This window comes from Fusarium poae, chromosome 4 (genome assembly GCF_019609905.1).
Source record: "Fusarium poae strain DAOMC 252244 chromosome 4, whole genome shotgun sequence".
NCBI classification, from domain to species: Eukaryota; Fungi; Ascomycota; class Sordariomycetes; order Hypocreales; family Nectriaceae; genus Fusarium; species Fusarium poae.
The window spans coordinates 2,014,474-2,032,735 of NC_058402.1; the positions used below are offsets into that span (position 1 = coordinate 2,014,474).

General features: G+C 47.8%; 9 protein-coding genes across 9 annotated transcripts; 6 read left to right on the forward strand and 3 right to left on the reverse strand.

Moving 5' to 3' along the window:
• Nucleotides 1-1,512: 1,512 nt before the first annotated feature.
• FPOAC1_010732 (uncharacterized protein) lies at nt 1,513-3,516 on the reverse strand (the record flags this gene model as incomplete). Its single annotated transcript, XM_044855121.1, has 1 exon — nt 1,513-3,516. One exon carries the CDS (start codon nt 3,514-3,516, stop codon nt 1,513-1,515), a length of 2,004 nt encoding a protein of 667 aa, XP_044702434.1.
• A 473-nt stretch (nt 3,517-3,989) lies between these two features.
• Nucleotides 3,990-6,441, forward strand: FPOAC1_010733 (uncharacterized protein; the record flags this gene model as incomplete). The annotated part of the gene is made up of 6 exons (XM_044855122.1): nt 3,990-4,012; nt 4,075-4,192; nt 4,248-4,409; nt 4,460-4,992; nt 5,043-5,185; nt 5,252-6,441. The coding sequence occupies 6 exons, from the start codon at nt 3,990-3,992 to the stop codon at nt 6,439-6,441; spliced, it is 2,169 nt and encodes a 722-aa protein (XP_044702435.1).
• A 450-nt stretch (nt 6,442-6,891) lies between these two features.
• Nucleotides 6,892-7,209, forward strand: FPOAC1_010734 (uncharacterized protein; the record flags this gene model as incomplete). The annotated part of the gene is made up of 2 exons (XM_044855123.1): nt 6,892-6,988; nt 7,049-7,209. The coding sequence occupies 2 exons, from the start codon at nt 6,892-6,894 to the stop codon at nt 7,207-7,209; spliced, it is 258 nt and encodes an 85-aa protein (XP_044702436.1).
• Nucleotides 7,210-7,275: 66 nt separating this feature from the next.
• FPOAC1_010735 (uncharacterized protein) lies at nt 7,276-7,773 on the forward strand (the record flags this gene model as incomplete). The annotated part of the gene is made up of 1 exon (XM_044855124.1): nt 7,276-7,773. The coding sequence occupies one exon, from the start codon at nt 7,276-7,278 to the stop codon at nt 7,771-7,773; it is 498 nt and encodes a 165-aa protein (XP_044702437.1).
• Nucleotides 7,774-8,310: 537 nt separating this feature from the next.
• Nucleotides 8,311-9,361, reverse strand: FPOAC1_010736 (uncharacterized protein; the record flags this gene model as incomplete). Its single annotated transcript, XM_044855125.1, has 2 exons — nt 8,311-8,924; nt 8,977-9,361. The coding sequence occupies 2 exons, from the start codon at nt 9,359-9,361 to the stop codon at nt 8,311-8,313; spliced, it is 999 nt and encodes a 332-aa protein (XP_044702438.1).
• Nucleotides 9,362-9,862: 501 nt separating this feature from the next.
• FPOAC1_010737 (uncharacterized protein) lies at nt 9,863-12,636 on the forward strand (the record flags this gene model as incomplete). The annotated part of the gene is made up of 2 exons (XM_044855126.1): nt 9,863-10,153; nt 10,204-12,636. The coding sequence occupies 2 exons, from the start codon at nt 9,863-9,865 to the stop codon at nt 12,634-12,636; spliced, it is 2,724 nt and encodes a 907-aa protein (XP_044702439.1).
• A 484-nt stretch (nt 12,637-13,120) lies between these two features.
• Nucleotides 13,121-14,122, forward strand: FPOAC1_010738 (uncharacterized protein; the record flags this gene model as incomplete). Its single annotated transcript, XM_044855127.1, has 1 exon — nt 13,121-14,122. One exon carries the CDS (start codon nt 13,121-13,123, stop codon nt 14,120-14,122), a length of 1,002 nt encoding a protein of 333 aa, XP_044702440.1.
• A 1,114-nt stretch (nt 14,123-15,236) lies between these two features.
• FPOAC1_010739 (uncharacterized protein) lies at nt 15,237-16,439 on the forward strand (the record flags this gene model as incomplete). Its single annotated transcript, XM_044855128.1, has 1 exon — nt 15,237-16,439. The coding sequence occupies one exon, from the start codon at nt 15,237-15,239 to the stop codon at nt 16,437-16,439; it is 1,203 nt and encodes a 400-aa protein (XP_044702441.1).
• A 468-nt stretch (nt 16,440-16,907) lies between these two features.
• Nucleotides 16,908-17,693, reverse strand: FPOAC1_010740 (uncharacterized protein; the record flags this gene model as incomplete). The annotated part of the gene is made up of 1 exon (XM_044855129.1): nt 16,908-17,693. One exon carries the CDS (start codon nt 17,691-17,693, stop codon nt 16,908-16,910), a length of 786 nt encoding a protein of 261 aa, XP_044702442.1.
• Between the last annotated feature and the right edge of the window lie 569 nt (nt 17,694-18,262).

Genomic DNA, 18,262 nt, shown 5'->3' on the forward strand with positions numbered 1-18,262 from the left:
GGCCATGAAAAATATCACTGACCTATGAAGTCTGAGAAGCAAAATGAGCAGGCCGTTTATTGAGCTGCCAGCAGGTAGGACAGGAGTGTGGTGCAATATCAAGCAGTTCCATGGGTGGCATGGAAGTAAAGTGTATTGAAACGGATCGTAACTCGGCACGAGGCAGGCACAAACAAATAGCAATCGTCTCTCTCCTTTACCTACATGGTAGTACCTACTAACCAAGATTTCCGGTTTGGTAGTATCTCATAACCCCAGAACGTGGGTATCTTGCTCTATCCTCTCGATTCAATACAAATACATACAGGTATGGCTGTAATAATATCAGATTCCTATGCTAGTCCCATGTAGTAGTATATAGTACCTCTTGTATTAAAGCCAACCAAGTCACGTCTGAAAGCTGACCACTGTACCTAGTAGGTAGGTATGTACTGAGATGGCCTCGTTGTAACCGGTTGTCTTCCATCTGACAACAGTCGTACATAGGTAGTAACACACACACACACAATGTCAAAGTCCAGGACTGTTGGCATATCTCACTAATCCGCTCTAGGAAACAAGCGAGCATGCACCATCCATCTCAAGATTTTGGCAGTCTTTTTTGCTCTGCTCTCAGAAGCCCCACTACCTAGATAGCCCAGTACTTCCTGGCAAACCTGGTCACTCGGGAGTTTTTCTTTCTATCACACCCACACGGTCCGGAGTGGGCCACGGAGGTTTGACTTTCGCTTCTGCCAACGTCTAGAACGACCTGTAGCACATCTTTTTTATTTTATCGAAGGCTGTGTCAAAGGTTTAAGGGAAATAAAGGATATTAACTAATGCTTTTGATGGGTTTCGATTAACTATGATCAAGTACAGGGTTCAATCACAGACATAGAGTTGGATATAAGAGCCTTATTGGCTCATATTTCTCGACCACCAGGCTGCAGCTCTGGTATGGCTAACATCAAGATCATACATCAATCAGGGTAGCCGAGCCATTCTCAACAAGTTGTGTTCTCAAGTCTCCTTAGCAATATGTTGATCATCCCGCCGCTTTCCACTTCATCCGCTTTCCTTAGCCCGAGGTCGTGTAACGGTCCAGTCCAACCCCGCATATCATCAATATGGCTCGATTGCTGTTCAGCAGCACGAACAATCCTGGACCAATGCTTGCTCATCACACATTGTCACTCAAAGGGTACAACTTGATTGTCACTACATCTAAGAGTAAGAAGTGACGCCCACACTCTACATTACCTGGCCACAGCTATTGCTTCTGGTGATTGGCTGTACAATGTCACAGCCTGTGGAGCAATGCCGCTGCAGACTGCATAGGCCATCATCAAGTGTCACTCTTGGATCAACAAACCCCTGTCATTCTATGTACACGGTCACTCTATCGATAGGCCACCACCATTCATGCCCTCGGACTTCTCATTCAACTGAATGCCGCTCAACAAAGATGTTTTTACTATGTACTAATACTGAGCCCCCTTCAGGTGTATCGTTCCAGCAGAGCGTTGACTCTCATCTTTGTCGTAGCTTTTGTTCATGTTCTATCCAGAAGTTCTTGCATGCCTTGTGTCCCCAGTGATCAACCCACCACTCCCCAAAGCTGTCCTCCACCTCAACGTCCACCTTGGCCACTCTCTCCTCTCTCTTCAACCCGCAGATGATACAAGCCTTGGGGGCTGTTGGCACCATCTTGGCTGTATGCACCTGCATGTTTTCGCTAATCTCAGGAACCTTCAGAGTCAGGTCCTTATCGGCCGACTTGGCCGCGGCAACTGCCGATCGCAAACGACCAACTTGCTGACGCCATATAGCTACTACATCGGCAGCTTCGCGATCCTCGCGCGCAGCCTGTGTTTTGTCGACTCCTGCTAGTTTCATGCCCTTACTTCCTGCAGCTGAGATTGACATGCTCTTGGCCAGGATCTTATCCCGATGCCATCGTTGTTTGCGCCCAGCAATGACGCGCGCTGCTGTTTCTGCTAATAGAACGTAGCCCTTTAGAAACTCCACAGCTTTGGAGTCAGACAAAATGCGTTGTTTTATGGATGCACTCTGACCAGACACAGGCTTGAACAGAGCAGTGCCGGAATTCAAAAGATCAGGGAATGCAGAGAGGATGACCGAAGGGGGCGGGACATTAATCGGTGGAGGAGCATCACCCTGAGAACCGCTGTGCGATGACTGAACACCATCAACAGCGTCCCAATCCCAACTTTCAGGCGCCTTTTTCGTGCTGGTGGTTACTTTTTGGTTGTCGCTGGCCGAAAAATCATCCCAGGCATCCCATTCTTCTTCCTGATCCTTGAATTTGGCTGACCCAGGATCTGTCGGACTTTCGAAAGATGGCCACGCTGTAGCTGGAGTTGCTTCTTTTGGTTTCTTTACTTCCTTTGGCTCTGAAGAAATAGGCGTTTTTATAGCCAGTTCTGGGAAAGGGTTACGGTCCTGGAATGATGGCGATTTTGGAGCTTGAGGATAGTTTGTAGCAGTAGCTCCAAACGCCAGGGGTCCAAGAAGCTGGGCGGGCGGCGTTTTCCTGGTTTGTTTAGGAGGAACCGGAGCTGGTTCATCTAAAGAAAGGAGATCCATCGACGGAGGAGCTGGTGTTGACTTCATGGGAGCAGCTGCAGAAGCCGGCTGAGCCTTAGTTGGAGGTTGGACACTTTCAAAGTCTCCGAATTCATCGTCATCGTCTTCATCATCGTCTTCATCTTCGGCGACCTGTAGCTCAAAATCTTCAGCATCAAAGAGTACGCTAGGATCCTTCTGTACAGATGGCTTGAGCTTGGCTTTCATCCGTTGATGTGGAGATTCTTGATGAGTTGGTCTTTGCCCCCAACCTTGCGTAAACTGTGACTGAGATTGGGACTTTGAAGACTGAGGTTTGACGACACCGGTAGAACTTTGCAGGGCCTCAATATCGACAAGACTGTTGGACATGAGATCCATTGTCGAAGCCCTTGCAATTCTGGTTGGCGGTTGTTGCTTGACACCAGGTGCTCGTTGGGCCACGGCGGCAGCTGAGACTGGATTTGGTTTGGGCCATGGTATGGATGATGTGTTCGCAGAGACTGGCGTACTACTTTCACCTGTGCCCCAGCCTGAAGCAGAGAAAGGAGCAGGGCTCGGAGCCTGAGCAGGAGTCGCATTGACCGTTGGAGGTCGCGATGGCTCAGCTACCTCGAAATCGCCCCATCCATCGTCGTCGTCGTCATTCGTCTCCGCCGGTTTCGACGGGATCGGGGCACTTCCCCATGTGTTTTGCGCGGCTAACTGAGACGGAAGACCTGACCACGGCTGGCTGTTCACTGGCGAAGCATTGTTGGTATTTCCCAAGAGGTCAAACAGATTCTGCGTCTCGCTGCGTTGCAGCGGCTTTGACGGCAGAGGTGCTTGTTGCAGCGCTTGAGTCTGAAACGGAGTGGTCTGCTGCTGCTGATGTGGCTGTGGTTGAGTTGGTGCAGGCGTTGAGTTACCTGAAAGACTATTAAACTCGGCAAATAAATCTGCAGACATGATGTAGTGCCCAAAGAGGCATCACTCTGTGATCACGAATCAAGATATGTGATATATATAAGGAGCGTTGAGGCTAAAGGGGAAATGTGTCATTCGATGAACTGAACGTCAGCTCGATACCAAGGTTTTGGAGGCCAGGTGCATGACACTGCACGGGCTACCTACCTTAGTACCTACTAGGAGGTAACCTTTTGTTGGCTGTTAGCCCCTGAGCTCGTAGGCGACTTGGGCACTCTAGGCTGGGCTTGGTCACTGAAGTTTGTCCGTCCGTAGCGGGGTGTACCCTTGAAGAGTGGGGCCGAAGACGGAGACGGCAACCCAATTGAACTTCAAGCGCCGATATCAAGGTTTCGGGTTCATCCTCCGCCATCAAACATCCATTCCTCACTAAGTACTAAGTTTACAGTTCAAGTACTTGCCCGCGATCCGTTTGAATTGACATTTCCGCTTCTTTACTGGTGTTTCTGAACGATATGAGACCTCTCGAAGAGTCACTGTAGGTTGCGCCTCGGGGCAGGAAAAAGGCGTTGAACTCAGCTGACTCTACCCTGTTCTCAGGTCAAGATGGCGTGAAACACAATCTCAAGGCGCACACCTTGGTGATCTCCGTCATGCTGTTCGTCATAACGGTCCATCAAGCCCTTGTATATCAGGCTGTCGTTCCCTTTGCTGGAAGGTGAGCTATTTCATCTCTCATCAGAGCTGGTGCACCAACTGACATACCATTGCAGACTTTCCTACTTTCAACTGCTGCTGAGGGCCTGAGCTGGTCCCAGGTTCTAGACGATGGGAGACAGTCTTACACGGAACAAAGGAGCCATTTTCTCAAGTACATCAAGGACCCAAAGGCCCTTGCGGAACTGAATATTGACCCTTTGAATGAAGACCCAAACGTAAGGTGTCTCCAGATTCTAAGAATGAACAATGAACTGACTCAAGCAAGTCGCCGTGGAACACCATTCGCCAAGATGAGATTATTCGCGCTGAAATACAGCAAGATGTCCAGCGACTGCCCGATGAGGCATCCTACCACAAAGACCAGACCCAGGCCACTATCTTGGATATTCTCTTCATGTACTGCAAACTAAACCCCGAGCGAGGAGGTTATCGACAGGGTATGCATGAGTTACTTGCACCCATTCTACATGTTATCGAACAGGATTCTGTGGATCCCTCGACCTTACCAGAAGACACTCCTTCCGATGATGCCCTTGTCAAAACTCTCGATCACTCGTTCGTCGAGCACGATGCCTTCGTTCTATTCTCTAAACTTATGGAGCGTGCTCAATCGTTCTACGAAGTCACGGACACCGCAACAACTCCAGCAAGCTCTTCACGGTCTTCCAAATTTCCAGAGCAAAGTTCTGCCATCGTGGAGCGAAGTAAATTTATCCACGAAGTCTGTTTGCACAAAGTCGACCCTGAACTGGCCACCCACCTTACTAACATCGAGATCTTACCACAAATCTTCCTGATGTAAGTCTATGGTGCTCGGCCATAATGTGCTAGCCACTAACGTCGAATAGTCGGTGGATTCGATTACTCTTCAGTAGAGAATACCCCTTTGAGCAGTTTTTGGTACTCTGGGACACCATTTTTGCCGTCGACCCGACTCTGGAACTTATAGATCTTATTTGTGTTGCCATGCTAATAAGAATTCGATGGCAGCGTAAGTTCTCAAATAAAATTCTGATTTCAAGAATCCCAAAAATCCCAAAGCTGACATACTTTCTAGTATTGGAGGCCGATTATTCTGTTTGTCTTCAGCTACTCCTGAAATATCCACCTCCCTCAGAAGCACATGGTCCTCATACTTTTGTTGACGATGCATTGTATCTCCGAGATCATCTCGATGAATCAGGTGGTTCATCTCTCATTATGAAATATACCGGAAGGATGCCTGAAGTGTCTTCGCCACCTCCAACCTCAGGAACTGGTACCCCGAGCTTTCGCAGCTTCAATTCATTTAAACAGAAGATTCCGAGCTCTAGGTCGCAGGTGACATCGCCGTCGCGATTCATTCAGCAACAGGGCGGTATGGAAGCACTTTTCCAGGGAGCTGCCAAAGGAGCTAAGGGGGTCTACGAAAGAGGCGAAAAGCTGGGTATCAACCAGGCTGTCAGAGATGCTATGGGTGAGATCAAACGTAATTTAAACGAGGCTCGGTCCGCACCCCGATCGCCGCAGCCCTTGATGGGCGAGGGGGAAGCAGCTAGGAGCTTGGCAGCATTGGAAGCCCGGAACCAACATTTATCAGCCATGCTCGACGAGACGGTGAACAGCCTCAAAGCAATATCCGCCTCCAGTCTGGAAGACAAGGCTAAAAGCCTAGAGCTTATTGAAGTTGCAGCGGCAAAGGTGCAATTTGTCAAGATATACCTAGACGACTCTTCGATGGAGGTTCCCGTTCTACATTCACCATCACTTGAGGAGACTCCCAAGGAAGTGGCCGTGGCTGAAACGACAATTGTACAGCCGGAGCCAGTACCAGCGGCACCCACAGAATTGGACGATTCCAGTCTGCAAATATCTGAACCGAAGCCAGCCCCCAAGGAAGAACCAGTGCAAACCCCAGGCTCTGATCGAATCGAAGTAGTCGCAACTGACGACAGTAAACCTGCACGTTCCTTAGCCCCCTTACGCCCGGGCCCTGTTCCTACCCGATCAACACTGGCACAATCATCCTTTTCATGGATGTTAGAGCCAGACGAGTCTGGAACTCCAAAGCCTACGGTATCATCAAACAAGTCGCCGCCACCACAACACAAGAAGAAAATGTCGAATAGCGCCAGCCGTGAAAAGAACGCTTTCTTATTTGGCGAGGTTACTGAGAACCGCAATCCTTTGGACTCGGATGAGATATTTGGCTTGGAACCCATCAAGAAGCTAAAGGAAGCCAAACACGATGACAAGGAGAAAGAATAAAGACGGACCAGACATTGAGATCTCACTAAGAACATAAACCAGTTGATCCCATAACTAGAGCACATATATTTCCACGCGTCCATATACAACAAATAGATTCAAGCCGCTGTCCAAGTTCACTTGCTAGAACAAGCGAGTGGCATGATAAGAACAACGGGCCATTGACCAAAGACGCGGTCGGCTGAAAGGGGTCATTGTTTTGCTTTTCAGTTGAACTTATTATACAGACTGTAAGCATGCAAATGATTGGACCAAGATGCGAACAAGGAATCAGTGACTGGAGATACAATTTCTCTGTCGCTACTATATAATGCTCACTGACTCTAACTTATTAATCTGTCGCATCTTTTGATATTAAGCGGCACAAAAACGAACTGGTTCTTACTACAGCTTTTAGAACTTGCCACGACAACCAAGGAACACCACGAAGGCAGTCAATCAATCGCTACCATGGATTTCCTACCGCTGCACCTCCAAGTGCAACTTGGTTTTCTCATCGCAGTTTCCCGCTGGCCGGGTAACCCAGAAGAGCATGCAGACACGAAAGGTATGCAGCAGCCAAACTAACTAATCCCATCACCTCCCAATTCTTTCGATAGAATTCCAGCAAACGCTGACCTTTATTCACACATGAAGCGAGAATACCTCGTTCGAGCTCAATGGGCCATTGAAAAGCTTGAAGCGGGTCTGGACGGCCAAGCCCCTATAAGGGGATCTCTGGGAGACCCTCAACGAGATACACGATCTAGGGATTTAACCTCCGCCTAGACCGTTGAATACAATGGACACATCCAAGAGCATCAAGCTGATAAGTGTGAATGGATCGGCATCAAAATGACATTTTCCAGGTTCCAAGCTAGAAGACTGGACATGCAAAAGCAGTTGAAGAAGGTCTTAGCCATTCTCGACAAGGAGGGTCTTGCTGTACCAAACTCAGAGACCCGCCTCAAGATCGTTTTGCATTTGCACAAATATGCTGCTACTCTCGACCAAATGAAAGCCATTACAGCCTTGATTTGGGCGATGGATCCTCTCTTGGGTGACGTCCATCCTAGTCATTGTGGCCCTAAATCGATCTATTCTCTGGGTCTGCAATACAGCAATCTTGTCAGGAGATCTCCGCTTTGTCTAAAGACGCAAATGAATTCCGTTGTTGACATTCCGGATCCCTGGGACAACCTTCTGTCCCCCAACCGATGCCCGCTGGAACTTCTAGCTCACCCTGGAGAGTTGAGAGAGGAAAATTATGCCAGTGGTGTTGACGTGATACTCGGTGCCGACTCTATTGGCGAACTCACCCGTCGTCTAAACGTCACGATCCAAGACTTCTAATGTTATCCTCAAGCATCACCCGCTTACAGCTTCCAACCTTCTGGCGAGATGGCTGTTTGGTTCAACCAGCAATTGCGAAACTCTTGACTTTACTGAGATAAGACATTGGATTTTCTTTTGTGTAGGTGCCATTCAGCTCAGTATAGGGGAGAGCGGTGCTTCGTTTCACAAGTCGAACCCTGGGCTTAGATGCAGCTCTACTCTCTCCCACCGGCTCAATGAGGTTGGTCTACAGGAGCTTGTTGATTACCACAAGTCAATGCCAGACACATCTCGAATGTCGGATCTGCAGTATTGGCACTCCGACGGGTGGGCTTTTTCACAAGTTCCGAGCTCTTATATGAGCTTAGCTGGCTCGCCCATCTTGTCGTTCTGGGAAGTTCCCCCTTTTCAGTTTACGAAAGGCGATTTGCACCTGGCAGCTCTTTTAACGGCAAATATTCTTTTGGGATTGAGCTTGAATTCTACACAAACCTGTTCACAGGATATATATAATGTACGCTTATCGTTATGATATTGGGTATCTGTTCTCATCACCTATGCCGGTGAAGTATGTTCTCTCTCAATAATGTCTTCGCGCGCCAATGGTCGAGTTCCATCGTTGAGAACCATTGCCTCTCGATGTTGCCGTCGCAGTCGTTGCTCTTCAGCAGAATGCTCCCTTGTGCGCGTTGGTTGTTGTTCCACAAGCGGCATGTTTCCTGCTTCCTCTTCTATCTCCATGATGAGGTCCGGCAACTCTCGAATCCTTCTTCTGGAGTTTTCCTTGTCCAATAGCCCTGCCTTCTCTAAAGCCCGGAGACCTCGTCTTGACTCCTTAATTCGATCGACAATCTCGACAATTCTATTGACCTTGAGGGCCATGTAGTCCTTAAAGCTGCGGCGTCTCTCTTCAGGCGTAGCGCCCCAGTCTTGCTTCGCTAGCCATTTTTCAACAAAGCGCGCCTTGATCAGCATGCTGGCGCCGTACTTATTGACAAGTTCCAGGATGAACATGAGGCAGAACCTCTCAGCCATATCGCGGAGGTAATACTCGTCCCAATGACTGTCGGTGAGATTTGGTCGCTCGACATCGTCTAAACTCAACTCCAAAGATCTGACCAGAGCAGAATAGGCTTTGGGATTGTTCAATTTAGAAAGACCGTCCAAACCTGAGGTTATTAGCCGAGATTCAGTAGTATTATTATTTATGAATAGTCTTACCAATAGTCTGTCCAGTAAGAAGGGCCATTGCTCTCAAGCATCGCATCCTCTCATCGTAGTCCGGTCGAGTGATGCCGAAAAGAAGTGAGTGGGTTGTCTCAGGATCGTTGACAGCTCGATCACATAGAATTTTGATTGCAACCTCTCTAATTGAATAGTTCGGGTGGTCCAGTAGCTTCTCGAGAGTTTCGAGCTGTAACGAATCTTCGGTGTCCTGAGTGATGTATTGCGTCTTTGGCTGTAGTGGGGGAATCTCATTGTCGTCGCGAATGATTGTGAGTGCAGTGAAGACGGTACTAACGACGCCAAAAGTAGCGAGGCCCAACGTCAAAAGAACCACTCGCTCATCACGGGCAAACTTGAGGAGGCTGTCAGCCCATCCCATCTTGACTAATAACTTTGTTTGTTGAGTTCATGCTTCTTGAAGAAATGATAAATCAAGATCGCGACAGCTTAAGCTGGATACCCCAGAGCTCCTGACGTAAGTTATTCTGCAGCTTCTTACCGCCTCCCGGGCGTCGGATCGGGTTAGACTTCCCGTCGATAGCTATTCGCACGCCAATGATACTCAGGAACACAGTTGCAGGGACCTGTATCTCAACCTTTTAACATTAAGATTCTGATAGTTTCCAACATATATGGTGCTAAATCGAGGCATAGATCTATTGTACTATTTTTTTTGTACTGATTTGTCTTCTTAACCAGTAGATGTCTGCCTTGTATTGTCTCTTCAAGGAATGGTGCATGTTCTAGTTATGCCACTTTAGACCCACCTCAAATCTAAGACCCATATTTGATAACGATAAGACAGTACTTTTTTTTCTATCGCAAAAATCCATGGTCGCAGAGCGCAAGTCGAACACCACCATCAGCATATTTCATCGCTATGGCCGGCTCACAGCTCAAGCGCCTGAAGGCGTCTCTCAAAGAGCAGGGAATTGTCGGCCCTCAACAATCGAAAAAGCAAAAGCGACGTAACGCTCAGGATGAGCGCTCCCGCAATGACAAGAGACTCCAACGAGGTGTCGTTCTGGAAGGCATTCGCGAGCAATTCAATCCTTTTGACTTGAAGCATGCCAAGGGTCCCAAATTCGAGGTTACCAGTAACCGACCTACTTTGACTGCTGGAAGCATCAAAGGACGACCTGGCCAGGCCAAGGCAGCTAGTGAAGAGAGGGTAAGTCGCATAACTATCACTACGAAGCAGCCAACTAATGAATATAATAGCGTCGGCAAACACTCCTGGTTGAGATGCAGCGTCGAAACAAGGTCGGTGGAATTATCGATCGTCGATTCGGTGAAAACGATCCCACGATGGCACCAGAAGACAAGATGCTGGAAAGATTTGCCCGAGAGAAGCAGAGAAGTCACAAGAAGAACTCCATGTTCGATCTGGAAGATGACGAACCATCAGAGGGCTTGACGCATATGGGCAAGTCCCTTAGTTTTGATGCTAAGGACGATTTTAAGGAAGACGATCTGGAGGAGGATTATGATAGTGATGGTTCAGTACGTGAGCGACAAAGACTGAAGCGCATTCGTGCATTGGCGGCAGAGGGAAGCGATGGAGAAGATGCCGAGAACGACGAACCTGAACGCAAAAAGACGAAGAAGGAAGTCATGGAGGAAGTTATCGCCAAGTCCAAACACTACAAATACGAGCGCCAGGCTGCGAAGGAAGAGGACGAAGATCTTCGAGAAGAAATTGACAAGGAGCTCCAAACCATCCAGTACATGCTACACCATATTCGACCAGATGGCAAGCCCCAGGCTGATCCTGCCGCTGTATCCAAAATTGCCGGTGTCGACCGCGATGCTTTCGAGAAGAATTTCGATCTCCAAGTAAAGAAGCTTGCCCAGGATAAGAGGGCCCAGCCTGCGGACCGTACCAAGACTGAGGAGGAAAAGGCTGAAGAAGAGTCTCAGAGGTTGAAGGAGCTCGAAGAAAAACGCCAGAAGCGCATGCGAGGAGAGTCAGTCAGCGATAGTGAGGATGAAGAAGTCAACAACAAGGGCAAGAAGCCTGAGCAAGATGAGATGGACCTGGACGACGAAGACGAAGACGATTTCGGTCTTGGTAGCGGTATCCGCGCTCGACCTACAGCCACCGAACTTGGATTCGACGATGAAGACGATTTCATTATTGACGATGATCTTGTGGCTAGCGGATCCGACGTGGAGCCACTCGACGACAGTGACGATGAATCGATGGAGGATGGGTCTGACGAGGAAGCGGAAGACGAGGAGGATGATTTCACCAAGGGCCTTCTCAACGAGGAAGAGAGCCGAAATCCTGTCTTCGATGCCGATTCGACTACAAAAGCCTCGGCGATTCAGAAAGGTGATGAGCAGGGTCTTCCTTATACCTTTACGTGCCCCCAGTCTTGCGACGAGCTGAGAGCCACTCTGGCTCCATATCCGACCAAGACCTTCCCTACTATCGTTCAAAGAATTCGTGCCCTCTACCACCCCAAGCTCAACAGCAAGAACAAAGAGAAACTCGGTAATTTTGCGACATCTCTAGTCGACTATATCGGTTCGCCTTGGGATCCGGCAACTTCTGCTCCCTTTACCGTGCTTGAAAGTCTTGTCCGACATATCCACTCCCTTTCAAAGATGTTTCCTCTTGAGATTGGCAAGCAGTTCAGCCACAACATTGAGGAGATCAGCACATCAAGACCGTTGGACTTGGGACCTGGAGACCTTGTTCTGCTGACTGCTGTTGGTACCATTTTCCCCACCTCCGATCACTTCCACCAGGTTGTCACCCCTGCTGTGTTGACAATTACACGATACCTGGGTCAGAAGGTACCGCAAAGTCTTGCACATTATGCCATCGGCGCCTATCTCTCAACCCTTGCTATCAGCTACCAGAAGCTTGCAAAGCGCTACGTTCCTGAGGTTATCAACTTCTCTCTGAACACTCTCTGTGCTTTGGCGCCTGCTGCTTCTTCAAAGCAGCTCGGAAACTTTCCCATCCACGGCGCTCCCGCCGGTATCCGTACCGAAGGTGCAAACAAGACCAAGGTTCGGAAACCAAATTTCTCGGACTGCATTGCCGGAGACTCAAAGAAGCCTGAAGCCACTGCCAGTAAGGTTGCCATTATCGACACCACAGCGTCTATCTTGGAGGCGGCCGCGGATTTGTGGACTGGAAAAAGCGCATTCCTCGAGACTTTCGGCCAGGCTAAAAACGTTCTCAAGCATCTCAACGGCAAGACTTGCCGACCCCAACTGCCTGCCGCTTTGAACGAGAGGGTTGAGAAGTTGCTGGTCAAGTTCGACCGCATGCTCCAGGTTGCCCAGCTATCGCGTCGTAACGTAGAACTCCACCACCACCGGCCTCTGGCAATCAAGACGTTTATCCCCAAGTTCGAGGAGACCTTCGACCCAGACAAGCACTACGACCCAGACCGCGAGCGTGCAGAGTTGGCCAAGCTCCAGAAGGAGCACAAGAGGGAGCGCAAGGGTGCTCTGCGGGAGCTGCGCAAGGACGCCAACTTTATGGCGCGGGAGAAGCTGCGTGTCAAGAAGGCAAAGGACGAGGCTTACGAAAAGAAATACAAGCGTCTTGTTGCCGAGATCCAGAGCGAAGAGGGCCGCGAGTCGAATCTGTACGAGAGAGAGAAGTCTGCGAGAAAGAAGGCCAAGAACAGGTAAATGGACATGGCTGCATAGGCATAGGCGTAGGATACCATATACTTATTCATATATTCATTTGTGTATCTTTTTTGATCGGTCGTGGTACTAAATGCTGGAAGAACGTGCAAACCCTGTTTGAGGCTGTTGATCTAAGAGCCATAAATCTAGAGCTGTCTTGCACGCAGCCTTGAAGTTTGTTGGTGACGACAGTCAGTTAATTAGATCACATGGTGTATACACATAGTCAGATGTTAGGTGACGAAGCATACACATAACTTTTTACTTCCTTTGAAAGGCATGTCTACAGTAAAAGATACAGATACATAGTAACTACCCTAGTAGGCCAGCTTGAAAATTAGTGGAGCCTGTTGCAATCATAGCCTGGAATGGTTTCCGTACGTGAACAAGAATCTTTAATCATCACAAGTAACAATCGACAACACTAATCTCATCTCTAACTCACGTCTCTCAAACAACACAACTCATAAAAGCAGTCGGGATCATGAGTAATGAACAAAAGAATGGTGCGGGCGCGCTAGATGAGGACGACGATGACTACATGAACATGTCCTTTGAAGACCCTGTACCCGTCAAAGAGACATCGCTGCAGCGCACGCAACGACTTAAGCGTGAATCACGCGCACGAGGAAACGTCAAATCCAAAGAGCAGATTGCGGAAGAGGAGGAAGCTGCTCGCGAAAAGGCTCTCTCCACTTCACTTCTGGAAGATGCAAAGGCCAAAAAGAGCAAAGGTTTTGCTATGATGGCAAAGATGGGATTCACAAGCGGCGGTCTGGGAAAGAAGACAGATGATGGTGTTGCTCCGGGTCGGGCGGAACCAATCAAAGTCAGTGTCAAAGATGACCGCGGAGGCATTGGTCTGGATAATGAGAAAAAGCGAAAGATCAGAGAAGCGGCTGAAGAAAGAGATATCAAAGCCGCCAAGATGGACCCCGATGAGTATCGCGAGCGCGTACGGAAAGAGCGTGAGGACGCGAGACTAGAGAAGCAGTTTTTTGCGGCTCAGCGTATGGCAGAGAGAATGGATGATGAAAAGATTGAACTCACTGGCTCTGGAGAACAAGCCTCAAAAACAAACGACAAATCTGGCAAGGCAACACCAACATCCTCGCGCCCTCTCAAATCAATACCTCTTCTGTACCGTAGCCTTGTGAGACACAGAGAAGAAGCTGAGCGAGACCGGCGTATGCGATACGATCTCGAACAGTCACTATCAAGGCTACCTACGTATGAGGATGACCAGGAGGATGAAGACGACAAGAGGGCTTTGGGCAAGGGACAGACTGTGTATGCTACGGCCGATGATTTGGACGAAGAGGATGAGGAGTTGGATCAGTTCAACGAGCTTGAGATTGGGGAGAGGTTGAAGACGGTATTGGAATACCTAAGGGAGAAGCATCTGTATTGTTTTTGGTGCAAGATGGTGTATAATGATACTGAGATGGAGGGTTGTCCTGGATTGACCGAGGAAGATCATGATTGATCTGATGATAGCGATACAGCGCAATGGGTGGATATACATTCAACCACAGATCTGACTTGGTGAACATATCCAAGCTGCAAGGAAATTGCATATAATACGACTTGTCTATGAGAAGTATATGCATGACGGTCCAGACATGCACCGCAAAGTACAAGCCACTTGTGTCTTATCTGCTGACTCGGTGGCATCCTACCCTGGAACGAAACGAGTCGTCGTCTCGGGGACATCTCAACAAAATGTTTGCTACCTAATCGTGATACAACAATTTTCTCAACGATGATTGAGTCATCTCAACAGATTGATGATAAGTATTGGCTAACGTGTTGGACCAAGGAATGGTATTGAGAAGTTAGATGGGTTTGGCCTAGAGCCTACAACACGGTCTTTTAGTCTGTTCTTTTTTTAGAATCATTGGTCAATGATAATCCAAAGTTTATAATACTGTTTTTTATTAAATCTATGTAATATCCTCAAATTGCCTTCTGAGAGATGATGACGGCAGGTTTAACTCAACCGAGTTGTTGTAGGTGTACTGTATCTTGGATTATCGCAATACATACACTACAAATAGGCAGCTCATATTGAAAAACCTTAACGAAGTGTAATTATGCGCAGAGGGTATAATTGGAATTTTTCTATTGAAGCAACTCTTTCCTGGAAGCTTACACAGCATTTGCCGGAATCAAGGACCATTTGAGCGAGATATAAACTTAACGCCAGAATAGGAGTCTCAAGTACACTGCTGATAGCTTCTTGTATTCGACAGAGAAGAACTCTGGCGACTAAGAGCAATCAGACACAGAAACAGAAGACCACAACAAATGATCATATTCATAAACCTTTCCACAAAGTAATGCGCACCAACGTACGGAAAACAGTAGCTACACTTTGTGTTCGTCTACAGAGCTTTTGTGTTATCCGATATACCTTCAGGTTTAATTACAACAAGCACAACATCTAAACTTTACTCAAAACTAGGGTTAAATAACAAAACCTTATGTCTATGAAGCTTTTACAAATAGTATATATAACAAGTGGTATTTCCCCTCCTGTTCCAATATCTTCCCTCCTGAACATACCAACCAGCCTTGTCACCACATCAGATGCCAGAATCATGGGCAGCATCCAGGATCTTCCGAACGAGCTTCTGCTCCAAGTGATGGAGCATTGCGGCTCAGACCTTTTACAACTTGTGAAGGCATACCCAACCGCCCTGAGCTGTTTCTCCGAAAATCGCAAATCCTTCGTCGCCCGCATGTCAAATCGCTTCAGAAACAGCCTGGATTTTTCTTCGTTCCTGCGCCCAGCACGCTTGCGCTATATCAGACAGGAACGAAACTTTTCTTTCCCAAAGATCTTCCTTATTGAAGACAAGATATCACAAGTTCTTAAGTCAACCCGCCATACTACGCCACCGGAATTGCACAAGTTCTCGCTCTCAGCACTTTGCAGCATGTCAGGTCTTGGTGAAGATGCAAAGCTGATAATCGATGAGTATTCAAAGCAAGCTCTGGCAAATATGGCTAAGAACCCCGGTGCTGATTTCTATGTTACACGACAGTCAAAAGAGCTGACACAGGATGAGCGAAGGCGTTTTATGACTGCAGCCATTACCTTTGAAAGTTACTGTCTGACCTTCTTCAATAGACAGCAATTGCTGCATGAGCGGGGTGACGAATTTCGACAAATGTTTTTCAAAAGGTATGGCCGTGGCATGCGTCGCAAGAACGCCGTTGGGAGATTTTACTGCATTATGTTCTATATACTGCAGAAACATCGGGAGCTACTTTCAAATGTTGCTAAGCATCTCGAATCCATCCACGGTAGGGTCTTACCATCATTGACTGACGGCCCTCAACAATACCTAGAAAAGAGTTTTTTAAACTCAATGCAGGAAGACTACGAGACAAGATTTTTCAACCACCTCCACTATCTTACTTCTCAGGGCCTAGGGATGCTTGCACGCCTTCAGAAAATGAGCATCGAAGAGTTGACAGGATTTGTTTTAACGACATACCTAGACTCCAGGGAGTTCAACTATCCCGCTGTTTCTATAACGATGGAAATACGGGACTTTCCATTAGGAACACAAGAAGATTATCGACCTTGGCTTCCGTGGATATACCTGGATGATATCCTTGAAGACGCGTATAATTATGAAACGGGTGGATATGAAATTTGGGAGGATACTTGGAGTCGCGCAATTCCCTTCTGGGATCCAAGTGAGGATGAGTGTCCATATATTGAGCATCCATATAGTAGGTTCTTTGTAAATCAATCACCGGTTCAGTTCTGGTTCCTATACCGGGCAGACTAAGCCCGAGCAACCCATCTGAATTGCAATACAAAAGAGACTACTTCTATAGATAATTAATATCCAGATGTCGTATTTCAAGACCTTTGCTCATGAACTCTCGCCCTACTTTGTCACTTTGGCCCGTTCGTTCGACACGTCTCCTACCATGTCTACGCCTACAAAGATAAGTAACCCAAGAGTACAGTCTAACTAGCATAAACCAACTTAGTAATTTAGTCCCGACATTGTGTGGATAGTATGCTCGGCCAGGATTTTGAGGAAAATGGTTGTGCTACGGAACCTGGGACTTGAGGTAGTGTCAACGTTAGCAAACGGGGCTATCACAAAATTCCAAGAGTGTCGGGCGAAAAAGAACCTGGCTCTGACAGGGGTGATAACACAGTATTGATGGTAATAGGTATGGTCCCTTTGAAGATATGCATGGTTATTGAGCATGAATATTCGAAGACCAACATGGAATAATCGGAACTACCTTCCTTTCCATCTCAACTTTCCAACCCATGCAGCCCATCGTTGAACCTCTTCCTCCTCTAGTAACAAATCAACAGTGTAGAAATCCCGAGCGAGCTCTTCGTGAGTCTTGAAGTTATGCACAAAGCGATGACACGCACCACACAGCCAGGCTACATTCTGCAGATCCTCCTTACTGTGCCAACCTCGCTTGACAGCTTTTTCGTGTACGAATCTTGGGATGAGATGATGATATGACAAAGGAACCCATGATCGAGCACAAAGCTCGCAGGCGTCTGCACGAGTGGAACGTGTAGCAGGAGGGGGCTCGATCAGGGGAGTGATGTACGAGGTTATGATGGGGAGTAGGAATGCCTCGGGGGAGGACGGAAGATGCGATGCAGTGTATGGGTCGTCAGAGATAAGGTTGTAAGTCGTCAATGTCTCAACAATAGACGGTGGCAGGTTCAGCATGGATAGACTCTCTTTTGTGAGAGGCAGAGAATACTGTTCTTGTAACGCTTCGTCGTTCCTCCAGGTTCGATACTCCAATGTCTGCAGCTCATCCGGAAGATTCTCAAATATCTCTGTAGCTAGGTAATCGGCAAAATCAGCCAGCTCTTCGGCGTCTCTCTCCGGGTTCGGAGCCGGAGTGGATGTTGCAGTGACTGGAGCAGCGGCCGAGTTCTTGCGGCGCCGACGGCGTTTAGGCGGGTCCGGGGCCGAGGAAGCAGGTTGGAGAAGGGTAGTAGATAAACAATCCCTGAAGAGGGCATAATTTTCAGGGTTTTCGTTGGTTGGCATTGCCGTGTGTATACCTTTTGGCTACTTCTGTTGTGCAATGCGTAGAGGGTTATTTGCTGTGTTACAAACGAGGCAAAAGGTGAAATAGGCTTGGTTTAGTGACGTAATTGATTTCACAACTGTTTATGTATCAAGGGAAGTGTTTTGAAGAATTGATTCGAATCTATCATTTTATGTAAAGTTTATTAGGATTTAGAGAATGTTTTCGAAAATGGAAGACATGTTTGAGTGTTGAAGCTGAACTCGACTGTGGTTTTTATTTCGACTAGTGAGTGAGCCGGCTGAGTCACTCGGTGTAAGTGGTTGGATTTCCTCGATATGAAACCATCACGACCATGAATATCCCATGAGTACCCTGGATCCAAAGAATGTGTTTTCGAGGAGGTTAGCGATTCTATACGCCCTTACATTCTTGTTGTTGCCATTCGTAGCGCCGAGATCAAAACAAATCCGAGCCGAACCGAGTGACTCTTCGGGCATGAATGCCATCACCGAATGAAACGGACGGTGTAGGATGCGTATATTATTGAAGCGACAATAAGTGCAGGATCACCACAAGTTGCTGTGCT